We start from the raw sequence: 20616 nt of genomic DNA on the forward strand, positions 1-20616 counted from the left end.
AAAGGTAAGTAAATGATGACGTAATTTTTTTTTATTTTATGTTTTTTATCACGATGATGATGATTATTTTTTAATATTTTGTTATTATATTACGAACGAGAAAGTTATCGATCGCGTTTCGACCATTTGATATATCGAAATTTAAATAATTTACGCGCGTTTTTCGTTTTCAAAAAAAATTACCACCCGAAATAATTTAAATTAATAATTACGTAATCGACATTGTATGTATGTACCTGTTTCGTTCGAGGTATGGTTATAATAATAATAATAATAATAATAATAATGAATAATAACGTTCACGGTAATTGATTTTTTTAACTGTCTTACATAATATTCGCATTACATTATTTAATTAAAAATAAATAAATAATTTTAAATGATAATGATAATAACACGATTAATAATCGAAGGTAATTATTGCCTTTTTTTCACATACGCCTATAATTAATAATAATAATAATAATAATAATTTTTTTCGAGAACAACGCGAGTGAAAGTGTCAGGGCATGCATACATCGTACGTTTATCGTAAATAATTATTAATAATAATGATAATAAATAAAATTTAAAATAAATTTTAAATGGATTGACGTATTATTTATCAACGTGATTATTTTTTTATTTTACAAGGTTGAATATCTCGTAATAATGTATATATATATATATGCCTACTGGAAACCTACTGGAAACCTACTGGAAAAAGTAAAACGTGTGGAAATTTATTTTTTGTCCTACTAAATGATCGAATCGAATGATTCGGGAAAATTTTTTTTTTTGTAAAAAAGAAGAAGATATTAGAGAAATAAGGAAACGTAGACAATTTAAAATTAGACTATGATAAGATTGATAACGAATGATTTGAAAAGATAAAATTATGATAAAAAAAAAAAACAAAGTTAAGCAATGGAAAAAGATGCTTTAAAAAGACTTGATTTGACGTGGTGTTGGGGGGAGGGGGTAGGGGTAGGGGTAAGGTACACGAATGTGTCAAAATCACATCACACGTCGTCGTCACTTCGAAAGAAAAATTGCAAAAAAAAAAATTGACAAATAATTTTGCTGGAATATTTTTTTTTTTTGCGAGTGCGACGGATGAAACGATAAGAATCGGGAAGAAGGGGGGAGGGGGAAATTATGTTAAATTCCAGAGAATACACAAAAGAGCAACAAAAAAAAGTCAAGGACGATATCATCGTTAAAAGGATCGGAGTGACGTCATTATTCTATAAATAAATTCCAGGATGTGAAACGCGCGTACGAAAACGATGGATGTTTTTTCTTTTTTTTTTTTCTGGAGAAAAATTTAACCTTCCGTTTCCTTCCTACTCATATCAAAACCCGTTCGAACGTTCGTTTAAATTTTCCGACACGTGTAACAGAGGGATGAGATAATAAAAAAAAAAAAAAAAAAACGTTTTTTAACTGACAGTTATAAAATGATGGCGATGGAGGAAAAGGAATAACTGGAAAGAAAAAAAAAAAATGTCGTCGACAAGTGTTTAAAAAAATTTTTACACACGCCTTAAAAATTATTCGAGAAAAAAAAAAAAAAAATTAAAAACGGCGTCGCAACCGAATCGTGCGAATGCGACCGATTATACACTCGTACTATTATCATTATTATTATTATTATTATTATTATTATTATCATTATTATTAAATTTTTATTAATATTATCTCTCCTTGACTTAATCCATAAAGTCCATAGTTTACGACGACTATTCCAAAAATGTTACAAAATTGTCGAGAACAAAAAAAAAAAACAAAAATTGCTTAACCGATCACAGTGATTGTACGTTTAAGCCTTTTTTTTATTACCGTTTAACCCCCTCCCCTCCCCCCGCAAACCGCCTAACCGCTTTTCGGCCTCCCTCACCTTTTACACACACACAAAAAAAAACCGCGAAACTTTTTTTTTTTTTTTTATTTTTTTTATTCGCGAGATTTCCCTAGACAAAAAAAAAAAAAAAACTTTTAAAAAATAAATAACGTGCGTGTGCGTGCGTGAGTGCGTGCGTGAGTCGAAAAATCGAAAGTTAGAGAGAGATAGAGAGAGGGAGAATGTGTGTGTGTGTGTGTGTGAACATGTCGTCATTATTATTATTACTTTTTTTTTTTTTTTAATGTTGTTTTCTGTACTCCAGTCAAATTTAATCCAGCCTCGAATGACCTCGAAAGGTTTGACACGATTACAAGTTTCGGAAACGCCGTTAAAAAAAAAATTTTCCTCAATGGAATCCGCGCGTTGTGGTAATCGAACCGCTTTGAGAACATAACGGATATTCAAATATTAATTTGCGGTAGTGGCGATAATAATAATAATAATATTAAAAGAAACTTCTATCGCGTTTACGTTTTCCATCAGTAAAAAAAACAGTTCGACCTTGTGCATAGAGTAGGCTGCGATCACGCACACACGCACACTTTGATGACCATATCCTCCTCTCTCACGAATATCATCGAGGTCGTTAATACATTAAGACATTTATGATTTTTCAAAATGAAGGACAAGGCGATGTCGTTTAAACAGCCACCATAATTCGTACTGAGAAAAAGAGAGAGAGAGAGAGAGAGAGAGAGAGAGAGATGGGAAAAAGGTTAATGCTAATAATCGAAAGAAAATCTAAAAAAATTCCAGAAAAAAAAATAAAAAAAGTTTGACTCGCTGGAAAACGTTTGTATGAATTTTCTGTCGAAAGTGACGTTAAAACTCACGCACACGCACACACGCACACACGCAATTTTGACGAGTGAAAAAAATTTTTGACGAGTGTCAAAAAAATAAATTTAAAAAAAAATTCTACGAACTGGAATTTTTTTTCCAGAGAGAGAGAGAGAGAGAAAATTTTACCGGAAGCACAAAATTGGAGATATTTTTCTTTTTTTCTATTTGAATTTACTACATTTCGCTTTCGTTTTACAAAAAATAATAATGATAATAATAATGATATTTATTCGCACTGGAATGAAATACGTTAAAATTCTAGATTTTTCTATGGAATTACGTAATTTAAAAAAAAATTAATTTAATGTACAAAAACCTTCAAATAAAAAAAAAAAAAATTATTTTTACGCGCATATTCGCACAAAATAAGAAAAAAATTCACGAAACCATAAATAATCGGTATTTAAATTATATATACCTTTTATTAATTACCGTTGTATGAATTTCAGGTACGGGATTTGATCGAGTGAAGGTTTTACTAATCAATACGTATTGATTTTTAATTATAAGTTTTTTATAGAGAGTTTTAGAATCGTGTACAACAACAACAAAAAGCACATACGGAGGAAGTAAATGGAAATTAATACGTAAAAGGAAAATAATTTTTTTAGGGAGAGGGAGGAAGGGAAGGGGGGAGAGTAAGAATTCATCAACAAACGTCACGTATTACAATTTGACGATAAATTATTTTTTAAAATCTCGCAATGAAAAAAAAAAAGAGAAGAAGAAGAAGAAAAAAAATTTTTTTTTTTTTTTTAATAATAATAATAATTTTCCGATCACGTTTCGATTTTTCATTTACGTCATTTCGGTCTTTGTTTTTTTTTTTTTTTTTAAAGTTTTTCCAGCAGTCGTGACTGAATGACAAAGTGTACGTGTCACTACTACTTCTCCCTCTCCCGTTCGCTACTTCCACGACATCGGGAAAAAGAAAAATTCGCATTACGATGAAAAATCGTTTCGTGATTTTTATAAATATCGCGAAAAAAATTCTTATTTCGAGAAGCATCGATAATTATTCGAACGTGACGGAAAATAATACAAAAAACGCGAAAAATTTTAATTAGTGACGTCATTTTCAAATAAAAAATCAAAAGTGGTGTTTGGAAATTAACGACAGATAAAAAAGAAAGAAAAAAAAATTCAAATAATTACGTGTAAATATTTTTAAACGGTTTGAAAATGATTTTGTGACGTCACAGGCATTAAACCCATTCCTCGGAAAAAGGTCTTTAAAAAACCTTAAATTTTATTTTTTAAGGGAGACGAAAAACGTGACGGAAATTTCGAGAGGATTAAAATTTGTCGGGTTTTATTATTATTATTATTTTTTGTGCGTTCTATTTCGATTTGGGTCGAATTGACACCTGACATCATTATCATTATCATTATTATTATCATTTAAAACTGGAACAAAAAATATTCCAGACCTGACCGAAAAAAAAAAAAAATATTTTTTATAAAACGTTTTAGAATCCTCCGAATTTATATTTAATTAGGTTAATTAAAGGCGCCCCCATCAAAAAGGCAAATTACAAAATTCTCCGAGGCGTTGTTTGTTTTTTTGTTTGTTTAAACAAACAAACAAACAAACAAGAAAAAAAACAATTATTATTATTATTATTATTAAAAGACGAAATTTATTACACGATTAATTATTATGTTTTTCACTTCCTAAAATATATATAAAATAATTTTCCGGAGAAAATGAAACGTTTAAACCGTCGAATAAAATGTCGTCGTGTCGTTTTCCTCTCTCTCTCTCACTCTCTCTCTTTCTCTCTCTCTCTCTAGCAGACGATAAAAATAAAATTTTGAATGTTTTTTAACCGTGGCCGTAAAAAAAAAAAAAAATAATTAAAAAAATTTTAAAATGTCAACAAATTTTATTTAAAAAAAAAAAAAAATCGGAAACTGAAAAATTTTGATTTCGACGCGTAAAAAAAAAAAATTATTCCCCCCCCTTCTCTCTCTCTCTCTCTCTCTCCTTCTCTCTCTTTTATATATCGTTCCAGGTAAAAATTCCAGAAATTTTATAATATAAATTATTTCCAACGAAAAAAAAAAACCCGGAAAATTTTTTTTTGACGCATTGTTTTTTTTTTTTAATAATAGGAAAATGCGTGCTCGTGTGCGTGTACGTGCGTGCGTGTGTGCGTTTTAAAAAACAAACTGCGTAAAAATAATAATAATAATAAATGAAAATTTTTCTAAATTATTGAACGTAAACGCAACGACAACAAACGGTTAAAGGCAACACAATTAAAAATCGTTTGTTATCGTTTTATTATTTACATCTTCGGACGTGTGCGTGCGTGCGTGTAAATGTGGGGGGTGTGCGCGTTAGCGTGTTTGTATTAAAATTATCATCATCATTCGATTTAACGTATTACCCCCTCCCCCCACTTCCCCGTTAGGATTGAAATAAATTCATTTAGAAAAAGTATTTTAATAATTCAGGCACGATTGAGTGAAATGACCGACGGGGAGTGTTGGGGAGGGAGGGAGGAGGAGTAAACGGAGAGACTTTTTCTGCACGAAAGAATTCAATATATAAGATATTGCAGAATCGAATTTTTAATTTAATACAAAAACCGCAACCTTTCAAACTTTTCCTATTCGAAACAATGAACGGAAAGTCCTTGGAAAAAGGAAAAGAAGAAAAATTTCGTAAGTTTTCGAAACGGGAGACGGACGTCGGGGACAAAAACTGAACGGCGAATAGACATTTTATCATTATTAAAGACAAAAGTCGCAACAAACAAGGATTTGACAACAAACAACAACAACAACAAACATGTATTCTCTTATCAAATATCTGAGTATCGCGACGGTGAACGCAATTTTCAATCAAAATATTAGTTAATGACTCAAAGGCTCAATTTCGATCCTCGTTTTAATCCGAAATTAATTAATTTTCCACGCGTTTCGACAGGGAAAAAAAAACCAGCACGACAGGTCACGACAGGAAAATAAAAATATCGGGAAAAATCCTAACGAAAACGACATTCGTTTTTGTTTTCCGTTCGAGAAAGTAAAAGAAAAAGAAGAATTTAAAAAAAATCGAACTCACCACTTAGATAAAACTCGTATCCGTTTCGTTAAAATTTCACGTTGTCTCTTGTTAAAATTCTCGGATGTTTTTCCATTCTAATGAATCGACCTTGAAATAAAAATCAATAAAATCGATATACAAATCAATTTACTTGATTTTAAATGTTTTCATACCTTCGAGCAATTCAACAACTGCTCGTAATGACTCTTTTAAAACTATTAATAAATTTAAATTTTCAATTTTTTTTTTTTTTTTCAAATGTTTGTTGAGTTTACGAAATAATAAATAAAAATTTCGATTTGATTGATTGATTAATCGATAATCGTCGATTTCGATAATTGTTTTTTAAAAACTAACGATCCGACGGTTCGATATTGAAAACAACAAACGGAAAAAAAAATATTAAATCGATATACTTACATCGTTTTAAACGTTTGTTCCAAGCAGTAATTATCATTATCGTTTGTTTGTTTGTTTGTTCTTCGAAACTTCGGCATCATCCATTGATTCTTCCTAATGATTTTGATTTTTAACACAATTTCCGTTTTGTTATCCACGGAATCAAATGATATTAATTTGATTGTTTGTTTGTTTGTTTGTTTCAGGTTCCGTACAAATTGTTTTAATTTAAATATAAAAAAAAACGGTTTCAAACTTGCGAAACGGAGTCATTTTCTTCTTCTTTTTCAAAACATGTTAAACGAAATATCTCTGTTCGCATCGCATTGAACTTTTTTTTATTGAATTAACACTTGACCCCGTGAAAAAATAGTCGTTTTAAAATGCCACATAAATTAAAATCACAAATAATCGATAATAATGATTCGCTGGAAGAAGGGAATCGTAAAAATAATAAAAGCTACCAACAATCCGGAGTCGGTCATGGACACGTAAATTGCCACGGAGTGGAATGTCTTCAATGTAAAAACGGATTCGTTAACGATGTTTTCGTGCCGGATAACGGTGAGTATGTGTGAGTGTGTGTGTGAGTGCGCGGTGTAAACTTGTAAATAATAATAATAATTTTTTTGCAGAAGATGATGATAATGACAAGGACGAAACGAATCCTGAAAAATGTAATCCGTTTGAAAAAAACAACAGAAACATAATACAAAACATTTGTCAAATCGAATTGAGTCGAGAAAGTTTTAAAAAAAATAATAATCATAATTACATGGGAGAATCAAACGAAAAAGAATGTTTAATGGATTTCGACGAACTTCTCCCGTACGTTGGAGAATTTGGAATTTATCAAAAGCTATTATTTTTTCTCATGATACCCTTTGCTTTTTCAATTGCTTGGGTTTATTTAGGTTCAATTTTCATATTGTTAACGCCGGAAAAACATTGGTGTCACGTACCCGAGCTCGTCGATTTCAATTTAACACTGGAAGAAAGGTGAGAGAGAGAGTTAATATTAACAATCATGATGATCGGCTTTTGCCTCCCCATCCCCTCCCACCTCCCCTCCTCCTCCTCCTCCGCACCCCAAAAAAACCTAAAAAATTAATACTCACTACGAACAAGGTTTTTTTTCCCACAATATAAGATGGTTTTGCACATCGTCGAATACGTGGATTATCTCAATGAATAAATAATAATCACGTGACACGTTCGTATAAATCCCTCACCTGAAAAAAATTATATTATTATTATTATTATTATTATTAATATAATTTAAGTGGTACGAATTAAAAAAAAAAAAAAAAAAAAAAAAAAAGAAAAGAAAATTCAGGTCGATTGCATAAAAAAAAAAAAAAAAAAAAATTACGTAATTTTGACACTCGAACAGTCAATGTCAAGAGTGAAATGAAAGGAAAAACAAAAATGGCGTCCGTGAAATTAAAACTTTTGTTTTTTTTTCTGCTATGCATATGTGATGTTGTTATCAATGACCGTTGCAACGAATTAACAATCCGAATATGGAATTTGAAAAAAAATATGTTTTCTTATCACAACCACGTGGAAAATCAGATTTTTCGTATTAATAATCGAAAGCGTGTGAAAGCCGTTAATTACACGTTATCAATATTAATAATAATGATAATAATAATTGTAATAGTTAATGCGTTTGATAACTGGAAAAAAAAAAAATTAATAAATTAATAAATAAACACTTGTTAGCATTAATAAAATAATAATAATGATAATGATTATAAAAAGAAAATTAATAAAAACCGGGAAACCTTGAAATATTTAATCGATTTTTTTTCTTTTCTTAATTATTTCGAATTTTTTTAAAATTAGCACGGTCGAAATTTGTTTTAATTAATAATAATAATGATATTGTTATTTTTTTAAAACGGATTTTTTAGCGTCTCGTTCCCGGAAATGACGTAAAATAAAAACATGGACTCGAAAAATGCCTAATTTAAATAAATAATAATAAATGATCAAAAAAAAAAATTTTTTTTTTTTTGTTCGTTCGTGACCTTATTAATTTAAAATTTATTTCAACACCGCACGTGATTTTTTTTTAACGCGGCGAATAAGAAAAAAACTTGCACCTGCCTCCACGTGAGATGGTGCGTGCGTGTGTCGGCGTGCGTGCGTGCGTAAATCAATTTCAAGTTTACGTGAATTCGCATAAGAATAATATTTTCAAGGGTTTCTCTCCATCGACGTAGGAGGGGCATTTCCATCGGCGGGGGGAGGGGCATTCATTCATTTCCGGTTTTTTCTTGATACTCTGTCCCTTTTTCCCGACGTAATCATCCTCCCTCTTTCCTATCATCCTTTTTTTTTCATATTTGCAATTTTATTATAGGTTTAAAAAAAAAAAAAAAACCTTCCGCGGACGTAAGGTTTCGTCATTGCACTTGGCGTCAAACCACTCGAACACCTGAAAGCGTTATTATCATTATTATTTATTATTATTATTATTATTATTATTATTATTATTATTATTATTATTATTATTATTATTATTATTATTATTTATTATTATTATTATTATTGATAAAATCTAAACAACTTTCGGCTACCTGTTAATGTTTTAAGGTTGACAACCACCAGCCCCCTCCCCCTTTTTTTTTTAAGTCTTCAGCAACAACTTTTTTGCAGAAGTTTGTTTTCGTTAAATGTTATTTCACAAAAAATTATTAAAAAATTACCGAGTAATAATAATAATAATAATAATAATAATAATAATAATAATAATAAAACTGGAACTCGTTTATTAGTAAATATTAAGCAATGCGACGACGATGGCAATGAGTCATTTAACTAACTGTAGTAGTAGTAGTAGTAAAAAAAAAAAACTGGAATCGTTTTAATAAAATTAAACTTACGTAAATTTTTTTTTTCGTTCCAGAATGTCGTTATCCATCCCGAAAATAGGAAACGGGAGCGAATACGAAAAATGTAGAATGTACGGTGTTAATTACACGGAAGTATTAGAAGCTGGAATCAAAGAACCCGATCCGGATTGGCCGAAAATATCATGTGTTTCCGGTTGGGAATACGATTATTCCGATACTCGTTATCCTAGTATAATTACAGAAGTAATAATAATAATAATAATGAAATGAATCCTTTTGATGTTTGTTTGCTTTGTTGTTGTTTTTGTTGTTGTTGTTTTTTTTTTTTTTTTTCTAGTTAAATTGGGTTTGTGAAAATTCAGCATTGCCAAGTGCGTCGCAATCCGTTTTTTTTGTTGGTTCCATAGTCGGTGGTCTTATATTCGGTTGGGTTGCAGACCGTTATGGAAGAATTCCAGCATTGGTCGGTACAAATTTTATGGGTTTGATTGGAGGTCTCGCGACGGCTTTTGTACAAAATTTCTGGTCTTTTTGTTTTTGCCGGTTTTTGGTCGGACTCTCATTCGACAATTGCTTTACAATGATGTACATTTTAGGTATTTCCTCTTTTTCTTTCTTTTTTTTTCATTTCCTAAAACAAAATAATAATAATAATGAATTCAAACGGAGGTGTAAAATAAAAAATTATGAAAGATTATGAATGAGTCAGTCGAACGAAAAAGAATCATAACTTTTTTTTTTTTTTTTTTTTTTTACGCAAGTGCGAAAATTTTTTGGCAATATCCCATTTAGAAATTTTAACGAACGGTTTAAAAATTATGCGAATTATTTTATTTAATCGCACTCACGCACTCACGCACTCGCACGCACATAATAACCTAGAAGCTAACCTTGTAATATTTTTTTTTTTTCTTTATTAAAACGAGTTTTTCGAACCCTTTTTTTTCGGCTGGAGGAGAGGAGGGGGATAAAAAAAAATTTTCCGAAAGGTTTTGAATGTGAAAAATTTTCAAAAAACGTTTCAAAAATATGACAACAACGAAAACTCGTTAAAAAATAATAATAATAATAATAACGATGATGTCCGACAAAAAAAAAAAAAGTAACGTAGAGTTTTCAAGGCGAAAAAAAAAAAAAACTTATTATAATTTTTATTATTATTATTATCACCGTGAATTTATTTTTAAAAAGTGGAAAAAAAAGAAATAATGATAATAATAATAATAAAAGAAAATTAAACTTGTCACTGGACGCAACGTTGATTTAGGCTAATCGGTAATTAGGTCAATAACAAAATAAAATATAATTTTGTAATAATAAAACTTGTCGAATGAGTGAGTGAGAGAGAGAGAGAAACATTTGAGAGTAAAAATTGTGGGGAGAAGGAGGGGGCTGAAAAAGGTAGAGAAAGAAAAAATTCACGCATCATTTATAATCGATAATGTTCTAGAACGTTTAAAAAGAGAGATGAAACGCATTTTTACATTGAGAGAAAGAGAGAGAGAGAGAGTGATAAGAAATTTAAAACGCGTCGCACGCAATTGCGAATAATAATAATAATAATAATCGTTTGGTAAAAAGTTCACGGTCATAATAGTTTTTTTTTTTTTTTTTTTGTTCGGAAAAAGGTATCAATTTATATTTTGAAATCGATCGCGATAATAATAATTATTGATAACGATAAGGGCACTAGTGGCAGAATTGATAATTGAAATGTATCATAACGAAAACGAAAGGGGTTCATTTCCGATTCGGAACAAATTAAAGGAAATTATTATTATTATTTTCGACCTTGGATGGAAAGTCAAAAAAATTTTAAAATTTTTTTGCCGTTCGCGATTCGTAATGTTGGCAATCGTGAAAAATTAATGCGAAATTATTCAAGCGTAAAAAATGAGTTTAAGGTACTCTCGATTTTCAAGTAGATACGTTGACTTATTACATTTCCCCCCCCCCCCCTCTCTCTCTCTCTTTCTGCCATTTCGAACGGTTTGAAAATTGTTTTTTTAAATTTTCTAGTTTTAGAATATGTCGGTCCGAAATGGCGAACTTTTGTCGCAAACATGTCCATTGCGATTTTTTTCACAATTGCCACAGTCATACTACCGTGGTTGGCTTTATACGTGGCAGATTGGAGAATATTTTCAATAATAACATCATTACCTTTAATCGTAGCCTGTCTAACGCCTTGGCTGATACCGGAGAGTGCGAGGTAATTATCCATTTTATTTATTTATTTATAATTTTAGGTCATTATCATAATTGTTGTTGTTTTCATCTTGAAATGAATTACGTTGTTTTAATTGACACACGTTAAATACATTTCAGATGGCTCGTGTCTCAAGGTCAAGTCGATAAAGCTATTAACATATTGAAAAAGGTTGAAAGAGTCAATAAAACTCACGTGGATGAAAAACTTTACGAAAAATTTAAAGTGAGTACATATTTACCTACCCATCTACTGATGGAAAAAGAAGAAGACCAAAAATTTTCTTTTCTTTTGTTATTACAGGATGATTGTCAAAAGCAGAAAAAATTAGAAGAAGTTGATAAAAATTATTCTGTCCTTGATCTCTTTTCCAGTAAAAGACTTAGAAGAGTAACATTATTACTTATAATTATTTGGTGAGAAATAATATTGATGATGATCTCTCTAAAAAAAAAAAAAATAAATAAATAAATTTAAATTGATTTTGAAATTAAAAACCCAAACATACAAATTTTTTTTTTTTTTAAATGATAGGATGGCCATATCGCTTGTTTTCGATGGCCACGTGAGAAGCGTCGGAGCTTTCGGTTTAGATGTTTTTCTTACATTTACAATTGCATGTGCGACTGAATTCCCAGCGGATATGTTTATCACACTTGTTTTAGATAAATGGGGTAGACGATGGTTGGCATGTGGGTCGATGGTTCTAAGTGGAGTTTTTAGTATTTTGTCGACAACGGTTCCTTTTGGTAACAATTTAACTTTTAACATTCCCATATACAAAATAATACTAATGAATTATTATTATCATTTTGTTTTTTCTTGATTTTAAATTTAATTAATTAATTTTAAGGAGCTGCATCAGCCTCTTTGGCAATTATTGGAAGATTTGCCATTAATGTCGCTTACAATATCGGTTTACAATATGGTGCTGAAGTTTTACCAACCGTGGTTCGAGCTCAAGGGGTAGCTTTAATTCACATAATGGGCTATGTTGCTAGTATCGTGGCTCCGTTTATTGTGTACCTCGGAGAAATTAACACGTCTTTTCCACTTTTAATTCTTGGAACTCTAGGCATTATTGGTGGAATTCTCACGCTTTTGTTACCTGAAACATTAGATCAAGAATTACCTCAAACGTTGGAGGACGGTGCTAATTTTGGAAAAGATCAAAAATTTTGGGATTTCCCCTGTATAAGAGGGTTAGTCTCGACGACATACCTTACTTAATAATTAGTATTAAATACATTTCTCTCTTTTTTTGCTATTATTATTATTATTATTATTATTATTATTATTATTTCAGTCAAAGTGATTATGATGATGATGATCTCCCACCGACCGAATTGAAACGAGTGCGATCCAAAAATTTTTCAATTGGTAGAGCTTCAATAAGAGGAGAAGTTTACAGATCGTCCATGATCTTACGTAATTCTCTCAGATCTAGAAAAGACCTTACAATAACAAAAAATTAATTAACGATGACATTTTGACTGATACTTTTTCTCCTTTTGTTAAGTATAAAAAATAACACTTAAAAAAAAAAAAAAAAAGGAAATTTTGTAATTTGACTATTACATTGTAAGGGCTGTGCTATCTCTACTATTAGATTATTAAAACAATTTTGTAAAAATAATTTTAATATTGTAATAATAAATATTTGGCAAATGAATGATGAGATTTTCATTCTAATCTCATCCGGTTATAAATATTTTACTTACTTTTTTTGAAAAATCACTTAATGGATGTCATACTTGCTCGGCATCGTGAAATAAATGTAACGAATAATACAATACCAGATCAACACGTTAATAAACTATATGAAAAAATATCAACTGATTTATTACGTGTACAAAATGTTCTAGAAAAAAAAAAAAGATTCAATTCGTAATTATTCAATTATTACACATAATTAAAACAATAAATTTTTATTCTCACCATTTAGCCGCCACTAGCCGCCATAATTTCGTCTCGAATGGAATGAAAAACCGTTAATTTAAATAAATGAAGATTTCTGAACGAACATCGTTACCGGGGCCCTTTTTTTTTTCACAATGTCCAATAGTATTATTTACTGCCATTTCTATACAAATCATAAACAATGATTCATTATAACCAATGTATATAATTAAATTGGTTAAAAATAAAATAAATACTTACTTGATCGGAAAAAGGAAAAAAAAAACATGAATAATACAAATGATTTATCAAAAATAGTCCAATCTAAATTAGGTAACGGCGTAACAGTATTATTAGTATCCTTTTTTGGTTATCATACTAAACGTCAAGTGTTGTAATAGTGGTGGTAGTAGTAGTAGTAGTATTTGTACGATATCGATTTATTATTATTATTATTATTATTTGTTATCTTTATTATCTATAAAAAAAAATATTTTTTTTTTTAATCGAATAAATTAGTAAATCAGGTAATTTTAAAATCATTTGTTCTTTTCATTTGATGAGACTTGATTGATTAACTTTAAAAATCAAAATTTGTCAATTTTTTTTTCTACCTACCTTTGTTATTTTTCCTTATTAATCAAGTTCAGACTCATAATGGTAATTTAAGTGATGATACAAATTCTTATTGTGTTTTATCGTTAGTTGAAAAAAACATACAGGGATCAGCAGAACATGCATTATTTATTTTTAAATCTTCTACAAGCTCACCAGTGTCATTTTTAGATTTAACTTGTAAATATATCATTCCAGTCGATGAGAATTTTATTTGTGACTTCAGTGAGTATTTTTAGTACAACTATTCGTTTCGTTGTATAATTGAAATTCGAAATTAAAAATTTTCATTTTCGTTCAGGCACGCCTCTGAAAACTGCAAATGATGGAGTTAATCTCTTTATTCACATAACAGGAAGACATAATACAAATATAAAATGCAAAACTTCAGAATGTGAACAAACTAGTAATTTTATAAGCGAGATTTTCAGATTAATCGAAGTGTCTGCCAAAAATAAAAACAATTGTGATTTTTCTTGGATCACACCTTTTTTAACATCATATCCTCCTGAAATGGAAACCGGTCGAAGTCGAGAAGTCGATTTGGAACAATCTGTATGATATATTCATTACATAAAAATTATTATTTTGAAATTTTGTCTTCTCACATTTTATTAATATCATTTTGAATTTGTAGTTTTTAGATTCATCAGACATGGCAATACAAAGGCAAAATATTGCCAAAGGAGGACAATCATCAATATCGGCAAGAGAGCAAATAATAAAACATTACATGACCCTCAAAGCCAACGAGTACACATACACTCAAAATGTCAAGTAAATAAATTCTCACATTATTAAATTTTTATGCAATGATTAATCGATAAAATTTTTTCCCCATTAAATAATTATTTTCTTCCCCCTCCCCACAGAATATTTATAGGTACCTGGAATGTAAATGGACAACCAGCAGCAGTGAGTTTATCAGATTGGTTGACGACGACAAATCCCGAATATCCCGACGTACCTGATATTTATGCTGTCGGATTCCAAGAATTAGATTTATCCAAGGAAGCTTTTTTATTTAATGAAACTCCAAGAGAAGGAGAATGGTTGTAAGTTTGCACGCATCGTCCATGTTGTGTCACATGCTAAAAAATTATTAAAAAATATTATTATTATTAAAAGGGATCCATGTACGTTTCAGAGAAGCCGTATCGAACGCTTTACAAAATCATAAATCGGTTACTTATCATAAAATATGTCTAGTCCGTTTAGTTGGAATGATGTTGATAGTTTTTGTACAAGATAAACATATAGATCATGTTAGGAACGTGGTATCGGACACGGTGGGAACGGGAATCATGGGAAAAATGGGGAATAAAGGGGGTATAGGAGTGAGATTTGATTTTTACGCTACGTCAATGTGTTTCGTTAATTCTCATTTGGCTGCTCACGTGGAAGAATACGAGAGGAGAAATCAAGATTTTAAAGATATTACGTCACGAATGGGTTTCACAGTACAAAATTCAAGATATGCCATCAAGGATCACAAGTATGAGACATAATTACATATGTGTGTGTGTGTGTAATAAAAGAAAATTGAGTCTAATTTACGGTTCTTATTTTCCAGGCAAGTTTATTGGCTTGGAGATCTTAATTATCGCGTCACTGAATTGGATCCGACTGTCGTTAAAGAATTTTTAAGGTTTAATAATTTCCGACCCATATTAGAATACGATCAATTAAATTTACAAAAAAAATTAAAAAGAGTTTTCGATGGGTACACCGAGGGTACCATAAATTTTAGACCGACTTATAAATACGATACGGGAACTGATAATTGGGATTCGAGGTGAAAAAATAATAATTATTTATAAATCCCGTGACGTCATATTCGAATTTAAAATATTTACGTATGAATTTTGTAGCGAAAAAAATAGAGCTCCGGCTTGGTGCGATAGAATATTATGGAAAGGTGAAGGAGTTCAACAGCTCGTTTATAAAAGTCATCCTGCTTTGAAAATAAGCGATCATAAACCAGTGAGCTCTTTGTTCGATTCGAAGGTGAATTTAGGGTCGAAGGTCGAGGGGTCGAAGGGGGTGAAAATGTCGTTTGGAAATGAATCAATCATAGAAAAAATTCGCTTTCACACTTTCAGGTTCACATAATAGACGAGGGTAAACAACGTAAGACTCACGAGGAAGTCATCAAATGCCTTGATAAAATGGAAAATGAATTTTTACCGCAAGTAACCGTCGACAGTAACGAAATCATTTACGACACCGTACGTTATTTGGAACCCGTTACCAAAGAATTAATTATAGCAAATAACGGACAAGTACCCGCGCAATTTGCTTTCATTAAAAAATTAAACGAAACGTCTTTTTGCAAAGAATGGTTGAGAATCGAACCTTATCAAAGTCTCATAGCTCCAGGTTGGATTGATTGTTTTTTTTTCTTTCCCTCCCTCGAAACGCGGCGGTGGTGGTGGTGATGATGGTAGTAGTAATAATAATAATAATAATTATTATTATATATTTAACTTGAATCCAGGTCAGAAATGCGACGTGCGACTCGAAATACTCGTTGATAAAAAATCCGCTTGCAAATTGAATTCCGGGGAAGATAAATTATACGACATATTGATTCTTCATTTGGAAGGTGGCAAAGACATATTCATAACGGTCACGGGAACGTACGAAAGATCCTGTTTCGGAAGTTCGATAGAAACACTCGTGAGAATATTCGTTCCCATAAAAGAATTGACGGTTGGGAAATTGATCGAATTGGTGAGTGAATCTGTAAAAAAATAAAAAAAATGGTTGAGTTTTTAATATCAAACAAACACCCACGCACTAGAACGAAACGAATAAATTTTTTTAAAAATAAAAGTCTATGAATCAGGAAAACAACAAAGGACATACCGCCGGAGGAGGACAAGAGCCGTATGCGATTCCGAAAGAGATTTGGTTTTTGATCGATCACCTGTACAGGCACGGATTAAAACAATCCCTTTTCGTACAGCCTGGACTTCAATCGGAAATAATACAAATTCGTAATTGGTTGGATTACGGTTCGAGCGATCCCATACGTATGTTGTCACGTGATTACTACTATTATTATTATCGTCGAGCGAATTATGATGATTTTTTCTTTTTTTCCCACGTAGCCGGATCGGTTCATTCTGTTGCGGAAGCTCTTCTCCTACTGTTGGAATCCACATCGGAACCTTTGATACCGTATAACTTACACAACATTTGCATAAGTTGTTCGAATAATTACACGGAATGTAGACAGTTGATAATGCAACTTCCGGAATATAGGAAAAACGTGTTTTTGTACCTGTGCACGTTCCTACACGAATTGCTCTCTCATTCGAACGTTAACGAATTGGACACGAGATTATTAGGTATACAAAAAAAATCCCCGCGTGAAGAGAGGGGAGAGGTGGGAAGGGGGGGGGAATGCTTCGGCGGTTTAAATTTTCATTTCATTTTTTTTTTTTTTTTTTTTTTTTTTTTGTTTTTCAGCCACCGTTTTCGGTAGGATTTTTCTAAGAGATCCTCCGGGTCGTCGCTATCCTGAAACCGTCAAAGATCGAAGCGTCCAACAGGAATTGGATAAGAAAAAATCAAATTTCGTACATCATTTTCTGATAAACGATCAAAGCGATTTCATATTCACTCGTTGAATTTAATATTAAAATACTCGTATCGTATCGATATCGGTCGGAATCGATAAATCGATTCGTTCGTTGTCGTTTTTTTTTGTCCCCCTACAATTACCAAAAAAATTTTAAAAAAAGAATTCCTATAAAAATAAATAAATACATAAATATATGTATTTTTTCCGCGCATGTAAAAGTGCTTTACGCTATTCCGCGTATTCGTAATAATAATAATAATAATAAATGAAAATTTAGCCAGCCGCCTTTGTACATAGTAAAAAAAAAATAAATAAATAAAATTATGAAATGAAATTTTTAATTAAGAAAAATTGTACAAAAAAAAAAAATAATAATAATAATAATAATAAACAAAAACGGCTTAAAGCTTGCCAATCAAATGGCAAATATTAATAATAATAATAATATTTTGAATTGTTACACACGCTTTAACATTATCATCATTATTATTATTAGTTTTATAATATATATTATTTGCACGGTTTGACACTTGCACAAAATTTTATTTGATCAGTTAATATTAAATAATAAGCAATAATATAAATATTGTAATAATAATGATAATAATAATAAAAACAATTAATTAATTAATTATTTTAAATTAATTAAAGCGATAATATATATACCTAACAACGTTTTTTCTTTTTTTTTTTCTTCGTTAATCGCAAGGAGGTTAATGTTAATTAGAAAATTAAGGATAATGTAAAAATTGAAATTGTTCTCTTCCTCCTCCTTCTCCCTCCTTTCTCCTCCTTTTTTCCACAATTGTTTTGTATGAGTTTCGCATAAAGCGATGGAAAATTCGTATTGTTGGAAAAATCATTCGACCGTACCAGCAGTCAATACCATTTTAACTTGATGATTTATTTTCTGTTGACTTTTATCTTGTATTATTGTGTTTATGTACGTGTGACACATGACGAAACCGATGGAAACATCATCCCCCGTTTTTAAATCGTCCAAGGGTTGTATTGGAAATTTAATAACGGCTTGATTACCCTTTCTCCAAACGACGACCCTTAAAAGAAAAATGAGGTTTTCATTTAAACAAAAAAAGAAAAATTATTATTATTATTGTAATTTCCCCTTTTCATCCTTTTGGTATTGGGGGGGAGGGGGGGATAATTCTAACTTTTTATCATCGTTAAAATTTTGATTTTCGTTATTGTCATCGTATTCTGCTGCATCATCTCTTCCCGGTAATATGATCGGTGATTCCGGAAGGAGTGGATTCCCGGTAAATTCTATTCTTATGGGTCTAGGTTCGATTTTCATCAAGTAATCAATTTTCAATGGGATTTTTCTAGAAATATAAAATAAAACTAATCAATACACGCACGACATGCAGCATTTTTAATAGGAAAAAAAAGGGTGAAAATCATACCTGGTTTTATTTAGTTTGGCATCATCCGAGTTTTCAGATTCTCCACTTGTTGGCAATTTAACATCGGAAGGTTGCTGCTGCTGCTGCTGTTGTTCCTGCTGTTGTTTTTTAATTTCCGTATCAAACGGTAATAAATTAACAGTTATTTGATGTGGAGTCGGATTAATGAGATGTAAATATAAATCGCTTTCTTTTCCCTGTTGTAAAGGTTCACATTTTTTTATCGATATATTGGGAATATGATAACTGAAATTAAAAATTTTGAAATTGAATTCAACTGTAGAATTAGACATGTTAGAAATAAGCAAAAATTTAACTTACTAAGCAGAAAGTTGAATTTTAAATTTGATAGAACTAGGATAGAATTCTGGTTTTGTTACATTATGCTCACATTCTCTACATCTTTGAGACCTTTTCGTCAACAATAATTTCTTACATGGTTTTAAATTGACAATATTTTCACATTGTAAACCTGGTATTCCAAGTCTTTGTTCGAGCGTTGTAACTAAAAAAAAATCTCAATGTTTAATCGAGAAAATGAATTCCACAAGAAGAATTTGTAAAAATAAATTACTTTTTTTTAAATCTGGAGAAGCTGTAAATATTTCTTCTGGCAAATCTTTTATGTTCGAAACGGGAATGGATGGTTTAATTTTAGGCGGTTTTTTCGCTTCCTGTAAACTTGGTAATGAAAATTGACTCGAAGCTGAAAAACCGGCTTTTCTTCTTACCATCGCTGCTGACATGCCCTGATTACACGAAAGCATTATTAAAATAAGGAAAAAATATTATTTATGGAGTTGTTTTAAAAGACTAATAACTTACAGTCAAATGAGCATAACTCCTTCTAATCGATGGTTGTTTTTTTTCATTTATAGTTTTATCATACAACGAAACAGCCTTGTAATACTCCATTAATTCATTAAGGCGAGTCATGTGAGGATTTTCAAATTCAGGCCATGGGGATGAGGCACTTGTTTGATCAGGTATACCAACATCTCTGTGTGATATAAAAAATTATTCAAAGAATATATGAATAAATTTTTTTTAAGGAGACCCATTTTTTTATAAATACGCACCTAGAAGTCCAATGACAATTAAAACAACACAAATAATATAATTTTTTAGATTCAGACTTTTCAGATTTTTCAGACTTGTCATTTTTATCAGATTTTCCATCGTCTTTTTCCGTCGATTCGACGGGTTCTTTATTTTTAACGGTCGTGGCTCTCGTCGATAAATTTAATTGACATATAGGACAATTAATGCAAGAGGAACAACAATTTTTTTTCATCCATGCCTCTGCAACGGGTAAATTTTCCAAACATATATGACAGTATCGTGCGTCTACCTAATTTTTACAGAAAAATATATTAAGAAGAAGAAGGGGGTGGAAAAAAAGAAATTTATTTTAAACGTGAAAACTACTAACCTCATGACTAACGCAGAAACCACAACGGATAGCTGAACAATGTCGGCAGAAATATATTCTTGTGATTGATTTAAGTTCACCACAAGTGCATACATATCTCACGGGTGGTTTGTGAGAGAAAAAAGCCATTTTTAATTTTAATATCTATTTAACATTTGACAGCGAATCCAATCGTCATCTAAAAATTATATAAAAATTAACAGATTATAAAAAAAAAAAAAAAAAAAATTAAACCACGACATACGTCATTCGAACTTACCTTCCATCATCGTAATACACCTATAAAGCTCGCACAAAGCCTCCGTGATTTTAATATCGGATAAATTTTTCATAAATTTTTTCCGTTACGATTACAAATGAATCAAAACAATATTCAAACGTTAAAAAAACTCATTTGACAAATGT

General features: G+C 30.7%; 3 protein-coding genes across 3 annotated transcripts; 2 read left to right on the plus strand and 1 right to left on the minus strand.

Annotated features, from left to right (window-relative positions):
- Positions 1 to 6565: 6565 nt before the first annotated feature.
- On the plus strand, positions 6566 to 12727 carry Phum_PHUM221140 (organic cation transporter, putative; the record flags this gene model as incomplete). The annotated part of the gene is made up of 10 exons (XM_002425756.1): positions 6566 to 6746; positions 6818 to 7181; positions 9097 to 9286; positions 9381 to 9639; positions 11063 to 11255; positions 11372 to 11477; positions 11556 to 11668; positions 11787 to 12001; positions 12106 to 12454; positions 12559 to 12727. The coding sequence occupies 10 exons, from the start codon at positions 6566 to 6568 to the stop codon at positions 12725 to 12727; spliced, it is 2139 nt and encodes a 712-aa protein (XP_002425801.1).
- Positions 12728 to 12993: 266 nt separating this feature from the next.
- Positions 12994 to 17401, plus strand: Phum_PHUM221150 (Type II inositol-1,4,5-trisphosphate 5-phosphatase precursor, putative; the record flags this gene model as incomplete). Its single annotated transcript, XM_002425757.1, has 13 exons — positions 12994 to 13101; positions 13802 to 13991; positions 14068 to 14321; positions 14404 to 14543; positions 14639 to 14821; positions 14914 to 15261; positions 15340 to 15561; positions 15638 to 15773; positions 15869 to 16145; positions 16264 to 16499; positions 16615 to 16801; positions 16880 to 17119; positions 17241 to 17401. 13 exons carry the CDS (start codon positions 12994 to 12996, stop codon positions 17399 to 17401), a joined length of 2682 nt encoding a protein of 893 aa, XP_002425802.1.
- Positions 17402 to 18214: 813 nt separating this feature from the next.
- Positions 18215 to 20340, minus strand: Phum_PHUM221160 (dynactin subunit, putative; the record flags this gene model as incomplete). The annotated part of the gene is made up of 8 exons (XM_002425758.1): positions 18215 to 18413; positions 18528 to 18698; positions 18780 to 19025; positions 19101 to 19284; positions 19354 to 19528; positions 19605 to 19779; positions 19859 to 20130; positions 20212 to 20340. 8 exons carry the CDS (start codon positions 20338 to 20340, stop codon positions 18215 to 18217), a joined length of 1551 nt encoding a protein of 516 aa, XP_002425803.1.
- Between the last annotated feature and the right edge of the window lie 276 nt (positions 20341 to 20616).

This window comes from Pediculus humanus, genomic scaffold (assembly GCF_000006295.1).
Source record: "Pediculus humanus corporis 1103172107574 genomic scaffold, whole genome shotgun sequence".
NCBI lineage: Eukaryota > Metazoa > Arthropoda > Insecta > Psocodea > Pediculidae > Pediculus > Pediculus humanus.